Source organism: Coenobita brevimanus, chromosome 60 (assembly GCF_032717465.1).
Source record: "Coenobita brevimanus isolate Jiangsu-jjx chromosome 60, ASM3271746v2, whole genome shotgun sequence".
Taxonomy (NCBI): domain Eukaryota; kingdom Metazoa; phylum Arthropoda; class Malacostraca; order Decapoda; family Coenobitidae; genus Coenobita; species Coenobita brevimanus.
Window position 1 is genome coordinate 36,265,617 of NC_137013.1, and position 10,493 is coordinate 36,276,109.

The 10,493-nt window shown below is 40.2% G+C and overlaps 1 protein-coding gene across 1 annotated transcript in view; it reads left to right on the forward strand.

Annotated features, from left to right (window-relative positions):
- Positions 1 to 10,493, forward strand: part of LOC145403369 (major facilitator superfamily domain-containing protein 6-like) — a 45,356-nt gene that overhangs the window by 9,953 nt on the left and 24,910 nt on the right. The window contains exons 3-4 of the mRNA XM_080275155.1: positions 3,512 to 3,680; positions 7,019 to 7,248. Coding sequence (XP_080131281.1) covers positions 3,512 to 3,680; positions 7,019 to 7,248 — 399 coding nt within the window. The remainder of the gene's footprint in view (positions 1 to 3,511; positions 3,681 to 7,018; positions 7,249 to 10,493) is intronic.

Consider the following 10,493-nt stretch of genomic DNA (forward strand, 5'->3'; position numbering starts at 1 on the left):
TGTTGTAGGCAGACAGGGTGGTAGGCAGACAAAGCATTGGTTTCCAGACAAACTTTAGATCAGTTCTGCCATAACCAGGATTTAATTTTGCACAGAAGGTAAAGAAAGGGAGTGCAATATATTTCCTCTCATGTTTGCTTCTTAATCATAAGTGTTACTTATGAGAAGAAAATGACCACAAACAATTATATGAACCTCAGCTCAGATGCTTGAGTTGGGAGGCCGTTGTTGGTATGGTGGTGCACATGTTATTTAAAGTTGTTATACTTAGAGCTGTGTTTTGGAGGCTTAGGAGGCTCTTTTAGCTCTTTTTTTCCATGTCTGGTTACTTTTATTACACTTTTATTTTGCTTAGTTTTCATCAGTAACATATACTATACAGAGAAAAATTAAAATGATATGCATATGAACTGTTAAGCATGAGAGGTTTCTATACAGTATCTATAAGAATATTGTCTGTATAGTTTTTTAAATACTATATTGCAGATGTCTTAACAATTGCTCTTATGCAGATTTGCAAATATTTATGGTGGTAACCCTTCAACCATGATTCAGAAACATGTGCATTGCATAAGTCTTAGAATCACCCCTACTGTGGTAACTTATTGCTTGCACACTTCCATGACATAGTGAGGGGTGTTAAAGTCAGGATACAGTCAGTCTCCATTACAGTTTTTTGTGTGTGCAGACCAAATGCTATCTTAGGTGAAACAGCTTTAAATGAGACATGCTCCTGGGTTATATGGTAAAAGCACAAAAGACTCTAACTTCTGATTTCAGAACAACTTGTGATGAATCACAAGTAACTTTTAGTGAAGAAAAGATGTTAGCAACCTAATAATAAAACAAAGTGAAGCTCCTTTAAATGGGGACAAATTGTGTACAGGTATTTTGGAGACAGTGGCTTAGTTGGTGTCACGTAATATTTTGCTCAAAGTCAGATCATCAGATGATCTTAAGTTCTAAGCAGACATTAATAATAATAATTATAGTAATAGTAGCATAGTAATATTATTATTATTGAGCTTTTGCTTTTTTTACTTGTACTGTATTCAAATGTTGTTGGCATATGTTTTTTCAGTGCATTTTATTCAAATCCTTTAGTTGCCAGCTTTCAGGATTATAGAAGTATATGACATAAACACAGTTAGTTGCTAGATGGGAGAGGAAAAAAAGATAAGATTATGACAGTGATGCTTTTAAAATGCTTAAGAAATTACCTAATTCAAAAAGCAGTTGAGAGGAAAAATTGTATGTTGGTAGGCAGGCAGAGGTAGAGTGCATATATTACAGCAGGTTAGCATGTAAGGCAGCAAGCAAAGTGAGGGCAGCAGTAGAGGGAGCAATGACCAGGCACACACATTTAGGCAGCAGCTGATGGATGAGCACATTCCACACACCACATGCACATGCACACACACTGTCACACCAGGTTGCTTCATTGCCATAGTGTAGATATTTTTCTTATGTTCTTTTCTACACCTGTATTCCATACACTACCCACTTCATTAGCCAACTTTTTCATATCAGATTATTTGGCCTTTTGTTAATTCATGTTACTAATTTTGTTTAAATACTGTACTCTTATATTCCTTTTCTGCTACTCTACACAGCAGCCAGTTCATATCAATTAATTGTGCTATTGTTCTCCTGATTATGTCCCTTTTTCCGTAGTTACAAGTACCACATGCTTCTTTCACACAAATTTGGTCGATTAGGTCAGTGTAAATTCTTGGTACTGGGTATAAATTTTAAAAAATATTTTTCTCCTTTCTTAATGTTCTTTTTGTACAGGCAGCATCAAAAGTTCTGTCACCTCGCCTGTTTTTCTCTCCGTGACAGCTGACAATGATGATTTTTATTTGGTCACAAATTAGTGTCATTTGATGCAGGTTTACTATACAGGTTTTCAAAGTGCATGAATAGAAAAAAAGGGAAGGCGAGAGGACTCTTGATGCCAACGGTGCACCTATTCCACACATCAGTTTGTTTGTACCTGATTTCATTATTGTAAATCTTTTATTATAAATCTTCAAACACCAGCTACCTCTTTCACACCACCAGTTGGTTGATTGTGTTACCATAACTTGTAGGTACAGTATTAAGCCTCATGGTCACTTATTCTCTAGTATTTCATTTCAGCTAGTGCCAGATGGTATTATTGAGCATTGAGTGAGTCATGGGTGCTTGAGTGTTAATAAGTAATAGGGACCTTTTCAAAACTGAATAAAATTGTCTGCTGGTAATGGCAACAGGAATAAGTACAGAATGACATTATTGTAGTAAAGGTTTTTACACCATCGTTCAAGCTTTGCTTTAAAAAATGTCCTCCTAACCCAAACCTCTTCATTTCTGTCTGTCTATTTATCCATCATCCAGTCATTTATTGCCTCATCAGCAGTGGAGGGACCTGGGGCAAGGCTACTTTCAGCAGTCCAGGCATTAAGGTGAGAGTGACCAGTTGCCAATCCCTGAGTGGTATTAGGTTATGCGATCAATAAATCCTAACCAGCCCATGAATGTAATCCATTGTGGGCCACATTCAGTTGGAGTTCCTGAATGCGCCAGGCCACCAGATACCCATATGGTTATATGGTTACCACCCAGTGTAGTAAATGGTTTTCGGGGCTTTAAGAAACTGTTTGGTTTGGCAGTGAAGTCAGCTGAAAGCAACACATAAAGTGAGTGGATGGTGAACAGAAATGTAGTAGAAACTGATGTACAGTAATCATAGTGAAAGAATTAACACCATCCTTCCAGTTTCACTGTGAAAACTGTCATTTTAACTTAGACCTGTACCTTTCTAAACTGACCACCTGTAGTATCATTGAGTAGCAACAGGAATTCAGTTCAGAGTGATGTAACCTAATACAAGTGATGGAGTTAACATCATCCCTCAGCTGTTTCCCAAAAAATTATCATTGTAACCCAGATTGTGGTAGGTAGGGGTGCTCACCATTCACTCACTCAATGTAGTGCTGCTGTCGGTTGTCTGCCCTTTCCCCTCCTCCATCCTTCCATCCTCTTCTGTCTTTCTTTCCTTCATTCTTTCCTTGTCCTTCTACCTACGGGTGACTTTACACTCTCTCTTCTGTCTTTCTTTCCTTCATTCTTTCCTCTTCCTTCTGCCTGTGGGTGACTCTACACTGAGTGACAAGGCAAATGGTTTCCTGTACACCAGGAAACCATTTACTATGCTGAGTGGTAACCATATAACCAAATTTTGGCACCTGGTGGTTTAGTGGGTAATTATTGTGCTCCGATCGGATTGAGCCGGTGAAGGTTTATATCCAAGGGGTGGTTGGGGTTGATTGCTCATAATGCCACTCAGGGATGAGTGAGGCTGTTCACCCTCATCTTAAATGTCGGGACCAACTTGCCAAGCCCCGGGCTTCTATGCTCCTCATCATAGGGCAATGTAGGATTGGATGATGGATGGATGTAACCCAGACCCCTTTGTTACAGGTTCACCATAAAAATTGTCATCCTAACTTAAACCTCTTCATTCCAGCTGCGTTCCTGCACACGGCACTTCTGTTTGTGCCATCACGGGAGGTTGGTGTAGAGAATGGTGGTGCATGGGTGACTTTGCGTTGTGATGGTACTGGTGCAGCATTGGTAGTGGATGATTGTGGCCGCCCATGCCCCTCACCACCACCCATCCTCTCACCCACATTCAGGTAAGACCAATAATCCCCTAGTCCATATTGAATTCAGAGGCTTTCTTAGTAGTTTACCTTGCACATCACAGTATATACAGATACTTTTGCATTGTTCATATAATTCTAATGCCAATATAGTTTACGTACAAGAATATATTAACATACCATAGGGAGGCTGCAGTGCGTGTGGATGGTGAACTAAGTGAATTTTTCTCTTTGAAAGTTGGTTTGAAACAGGGATATGTCATGTCTCCATGGTTGTTCAATCTGTACATGGATGGGGTAATAAAAGAGGTACAAGGTAGGGTAGTGGATGTTGGAGTGGCCCTGGTGAGAGAGGATAGTGTTTGGAAACTCCCTGTACTGCTGTTTGCAGATGATACTGTGTTGTTGAGTGAAGACGAAGGGGAGCTGCAGGGCTTGGTGGATGAGTTTGAGAGAGTGTGTAAGAAACGGAATCTAAAGGTGAATGTAGAGAAGAGTAAAGTGATGGTCTTTGAGAGAAGTGAAGTTAGTGAATGTACAGCGAGGTTGGATGGTGAGGAATTGGAAAATGTAAGTACGTTTAAGTACTTGGGTAGTGTGATGAGTAAGGATGGAGGTTTGGAGGGTGAAGTGCTTGAAAGGGTACAGCAGGGAAGAAAGGTTGCTGGTTCTTTGAAAGCAGTGATAAGAAACAGGGAAGTGAGCATGGAAGTGAAAAAGTTACATGACAGTATTGTGATACCAACTCTAACGTATGGAAGTGAAGCTTGGACATTGTTGGAAGGACGCAAGTCAAGAGTGAGAGCAGTGGATATGAGTTATTTAAGAGGAGCCTGTGGAGTCACGTGGAGAGACAGGCTGACGAATGAGGATATAAAGGAGCGTTGTGGTGTGGATGTGGATGTGATAGGAAGCGTTATGAGGAACACATTGAGGTGGTTTGGCCATGTGGAGAGGATGGAGGGTGAAAGACTGATGAAGAGAGTGTATGTGAGTGAGGTGGAGGGGGGAAGAGGGAGGGGGAGGCCGAGGATGAGATGGAGGGATGGGGTGGAGAGGTATATGAGAGAGGGGGGTGTGAGTTGGGAGCAGGGCAGTGAAATGGCGGGGGACAGGGCGACTTGGAGGCGATTTGTTTGTGGCCACCCCAAATGGGATTGAGGCATCTGGCAATAGATAGATAGATAGATAGACCATAGGGAGGAATGAACTTGTAAGGAAAAGGTACTAGGAAGTCCCATATAACAAGAATATGGGCCTAAGACTCGTTATAGATACAGCACTTCTCTACAAAGTCATAAAGCCATATTCTCATTGATTAAGGAAACAATTTAGCACCTCTTTCTTACCTCTTTATTTTTTTAAACAGTATGATAAAAAGGTACTTTTTGTTATCCTTGTAAACAGCTTGTGTACTGATAGGAAATAAATAGCATACAAAAGAATACCAAGATGTAGTAAGCATGATAAATTGTCAAGGAAGAGGTTTTAGAAAGACTTCTGGGGTACACAGATTATGGCCCTTAGTTTTCACATACTGGATACTCATCCATTAATCACTTCAGTCAGTTGATATGCAGTGCAGTTTGTGTTAGTTAATTTCAGGTTATTCTAGTCAGCGAAGGAGACCCCCTCCTAATGTAGGGATTATTGAAGGTCATATCAGACAACATTTTGAAAGTACATATCTCCAAAGCTGAATGAAGTTGTCAGGAGATAACAATAATTAAAAAATAATCAGTCATGTAGATGAAGAGGTTACATTTCCTATCATACACTTGAATGAGATCATTTGTTTTTGTGTTCCATTTTCTGTTTTTGTATCTTATATGTATCATTGAAATACAGGCATTAGGAATTTAATGATGATGGTAATGATAATGATGATGATGTAGGTGATGTTGATTTTGGTGATGTATGATGCAGATGATGATATTGTTGCATGCCCAACAGTAAATGGAGACGTTTTTGTGATGTAGATTGTTGTGATAAATTGTCCTTCAAAGTAGCACCCTTAAGTTATTACATGACTGTTTTGCACTCTTTTGGTATACTCTGTATTGATGGTTACATAATGTGCAGCACCAGATTATATGGCTGTATTAATATGGACTGATGTATTTTTCACAGTAAGTTTATCATAATGAATGTTGGCTCAGCTATACTCATAGCTTTCATCATTGTACACTTGTGAGCCATATTTTCTGCACACCAGTGCCCTGTCCAGTGGCTGGGGGGAAATTGTTGCCAGGGCTTCACACCAAGTGAAGACCTGCCATCCTTTGTTAAGGAGATAAGTTGAAGCTTTGCTGAATTACATGAGTAAACATCATCATGAGTGTCTTCTCATATACTGAACTGTAGTCTAGTAAAGCTCACAGTAGTGCCTTAACATTGAACTTTAGGTCTCTGATGTGTGAAGCCCTGGCTACAATCACTCTCCAGCCATTGGTAGGGGTAGGGGGTGTGTAGAAACTAAGGCTTGTAAGTGTATGGTATATGTAAGCCTTTAAATGTATATAAAATGTGCAGTGCTTCATGGGTCCTTACCCTGCTCAAGGGTGGGAAAGGAGGTCCGGATGATGTTGACGTTACAGGGGATTAGAAAAGTTGCTGTGCTGTAGAAAATGCTAGCACACCTCACACTACCACATGACAGCACCATTCCACACTGCCATACCTCACATTACTGTACTACACATTGCCTTACCTCACACTACCATATCACAGTGTCACACCATATACTGCCACACCTCATATACCACATCACACACTGCCACAGATCACACTACTGCAGAACATGTTGCCACATCACATACCTCCAAATGTGTTGCCACACCACAGATCATATTGCCACATCACACCACATATCACACTATACACTGGTGGGGGGGGCCCCCCCCCCACACACACACATTCTTCCATTGCACCAAGGTTTTACCAGCACCCCAAAAGAAAGAGAGAGAGAGAGAGAGAGCCATACTCGCCCATCTTCCATTGCACCAAAGTTTTACCAGCACCCCAAAGGAAAGTAAAGCACCATACCTCCCTCTTCATGTAGCTTGTTAAGTGCATTTAAACACAATTTGTTCTACTTTACATTTTTTTTCCCCATTAAGTTTACATTATATTACAGAAGAATGCTTATTTAAGTTCCATCTGCACCTATAAAGCTGATTTGCTAGTTTCCCCTCGATGTTCAATATCACTTGTATGGAGAAAGTTGTAATAATTTGAAGCACATCCCTGATGCACCAGTACAAGTCAGTGGTGCATTTCATAACATCACAGCTGCCTGTATTAAAATTCCATAAATTTAGTTCTGGCTTGTAGTAGAATTCCATAAGTTACATCCAAGTTTTGTCCTACAGAGTGTTTGGGTGCCGGCATGTGTGTGAGGGTGAGGGTGGTCAGACAGGGGCACATAAGGGACCCAAGATGGTGGTGGAGGGCAACTTAGAAGCAGAGGGTCACACGCTGGATGCCTCAGCACCCATCATGACCCTACGCTCCATCACTGGTGTCACCAAGAACATCACACTCCTTGATGAACTGGTTAGTGCTTCAGTGTCTCCAAAGCTTTATGATGTCACTGCATACTGTAAATTCTTATGTCAAATGGCCATTTCTAACATTCTTTTCACTGAGAACAGCATGCTTTTGATGAACTGATTAGATCTTCATTGTCTCCTAAGCTTCGTGGTATTGATGCATACAGGAAATATATTTATTAGGTGGCCTTTTCTGATGTTTTTTTCACTTTTTCATAAGAATTTGACACTTCTTGATGAACTGGTTTATGCTTCAGTTTTTCCAAAGCTTTATGATGTCATCACTTTCAGAGAGGAGTGGTTACATGTTACCTTCATTGGCCTTATCACTACAAAAGGGCTTTCCTAAATTGCATAAAATAATTGGGAGGCTACAGGAAAAAGTTACAGAAGATATCATTGTAATGAATGGTTAATACTGTTTCAGTTACAACCATATTGTTTGTTGAGTAAGGAGGCTTCCTTACATCTTGTCATTGCTGTGTGCATGTATTACCTAAACCTCAGTGCTGGGGAAAGGTGCTTTCACACCGTCGCACCTATATTGCCGGGAGGTGGAACTTCCTGGTTATACAAATGTCCTTCACTTTCATCCCTTTCCCCCAAAGAAGGATGGTGCACTGCAGAATGGCAACTTCAGCCTGCAGTCCATATATGTCCAGATGAGCTTGGGTCACAAGAGCAGCAACAACTTTAATCCTTTCCTTATGATAACATCTTTTAAATTAAATTCTCACTGTTACCAAGTTCATTGAGCAGATATGTACTGTAGTATAGTACTGGCGGGTCCCGATCTTACGAGCTAATTGGGAGCAAGGATTTTGCTCATTAGCCAAATTCTCGTTCAACGGAGTGAAGAACTTATGGGGAAAATGAGGTTAGGGAGCAAGGCCTCCAAGCAGCCTCCCCAAAACCACCAAAACTGACTTTCTGATCATTTTAAGCTGGAATAAGGGGTTAATACAAGAGGGTAATACCATACATCCATCATCCAATCCAACATTGCCCAGTGAGGAGCGTAGGAACCTGGGGCTAGGCAAGTTGGTCCTGACATTTAAGATGAGAGTGAGTAGAGGGTAATACACCTGAAGCATAAAAACAGCATTAATATAAGCAGAATAACATAAATTATAGGTAAAATAGGGATGGGGTGAACAACCAGCCAAGTAACCTCCACTGACCACCAACACCTGTGACAGACAATTTTAAGCAGGAATAAAGGGTTAATACTCATGAAATACAAAAAACAGCATTAGAAAATGGACAATTGCAGTGTGACCCTCGTCTCGATTCTCGGAAGTTGAGATTTGGGGGGATTTTACCTGCTCGTTAAGCAGGCGGTGGTGCAAATTTCAAGACCTCTTGTTAGCGAATTCTCGTTAGGCAATTGCTCGTTAACTGGTATTTGCCTGTAAAGAGGTTAGAAATAAATGCCATTAACCCCCATGCAGTGTGAGGTCTCCCCAAAGGTTTAAAAATCATCTGAAGGCAGCAGTAACATAAGAGATTAATGTAGGTAGGCGCAGTAGTTGCTGACAGATTTGATCTTTCCCTGTGACCTGGACCTTTGACCAATTGTTTTCAAAACTGAATTCCTTCATCTTTGGTTTACCCTGAATCTTTGACCTGTTGTTCTCAAAAGCAGACAGTAAGTCATATCTCCACCAAGTTTAATCCAAATAAGATGAAAACTGTTTTAGCTACTATTTTCATTCAATCACATGGATCAGACTTTGGCCTTGCCATGTGGCCTTGACTTGATAGATTGTTATCAAAATCAACTCCCTGTGATCTTTGCCTTGCCCTGAACTCTTCCACCAAGTTCTGTCCAAATCAAGTGTAAAGTCTATTAGTTGACCTTGCCATATTAATGCAGCTCCATGACTGACCCTCAGGCTTTTATGAAGTTGGGTTGAAACTGAATGAAAACTGCTTGAACAGACGAGTACACTATAACTTGGTCCCTTAGTCACTTACTCATACTTAGTTAGAGTTACATACAGAGTTACATACTTACCTACACACTCAGTAACAGAGCAACATACTGAGATGCCTATCAGCATCTCAGTATGTTGCACTAGTGAAGAAGGTAATATTCTAATATATACCATTTGCATGGTTTTAATACTGTTTAGTTTTATTTGTCATAGAAAAGAATATCCATCCATCGATCCATCATTCAATCCTACATTGCCCCATGAGGAGCATAGGAGCCTGGGGCTAGGCAAGTTGGTCCTGACATTTAAGATGAAAGTGACCAGCCACATTCATCCCTGAGTGGCATTACATGAGCAATAAACCCCAACCACCCCTTGGATATAAACCTTCACCGGCTTAGTCTGCTTGGAGCGCTATAATTACCCACTGAACCACCAGGCACCAAAATTTGGTTATATGGTTACCACCCAGCGTAGAAAATGGTTTCCTGGTGTACAGGAAACCATTTGGCATGTCACTCAGTGTAGAGACACCCACAGGCAGAAAGAAGAGAAAAGAATGAAGAAAAGAAAGACAGAAGACGAAGTGTAAAGTCACCCGTAGGCAGAAGGATGAGGAAAGAATGAAGGAAAGAAAGACAGAAGAGGATGGAAGGAGAGAAGGAGAAAAGAATGTTAATGTAATTATAACATCTTTCTTTAACCATTTTGCCATTATTCTGTCTATTTTGCATTCATGTTGTATGTCTTATATTTTTGTAATATTGACTAAAGTTTTTGGATATCACAGAAAAGAATTTTGATGTACCTAATGCAGATATAAACTGATAAAGAATAGATGCAAAAATCATAAAAGTGATGATAACATTGCTTTTAGAGTAGAGTTTTGTATGCTCATTAACTCTTTGACTGTGAGGATTTCTCTCATTTACATAAAATCATCCAGATGTTTGCACCAACAGCAGAGAATGAATGACTTGAGTTAGTGTTTGAAATGTTTGAATGCAGAGATTTTTGTTAGTTCAACAAAATCTTATGAACTTGAATAAAATGCCCATATACATATATATATAGAGAGAGAGAGAGAGAGAGAGAGAGACAGACAGACAGACAGACAGAGAAAGGTACGGCATGGTGGGATGAGGAGGTAAAGAGAGCAGTGGAGGAAAAGAGGAAGAAGTGGCTAAAGTGGTTTCAGGATAGAGGTTCAGTTGAAATAAGAACTGAATATGTTGAGAGCAAGAAGCACGTAAAGAGATTAGTGAAGAGGAAAAAGAAGGAGGTAAATGAGGATCTAGGAAGAAAAATGAATGCAAACTACTCTGATAATAGAAAGTTATTCTGGAAAGAGGTGCGGA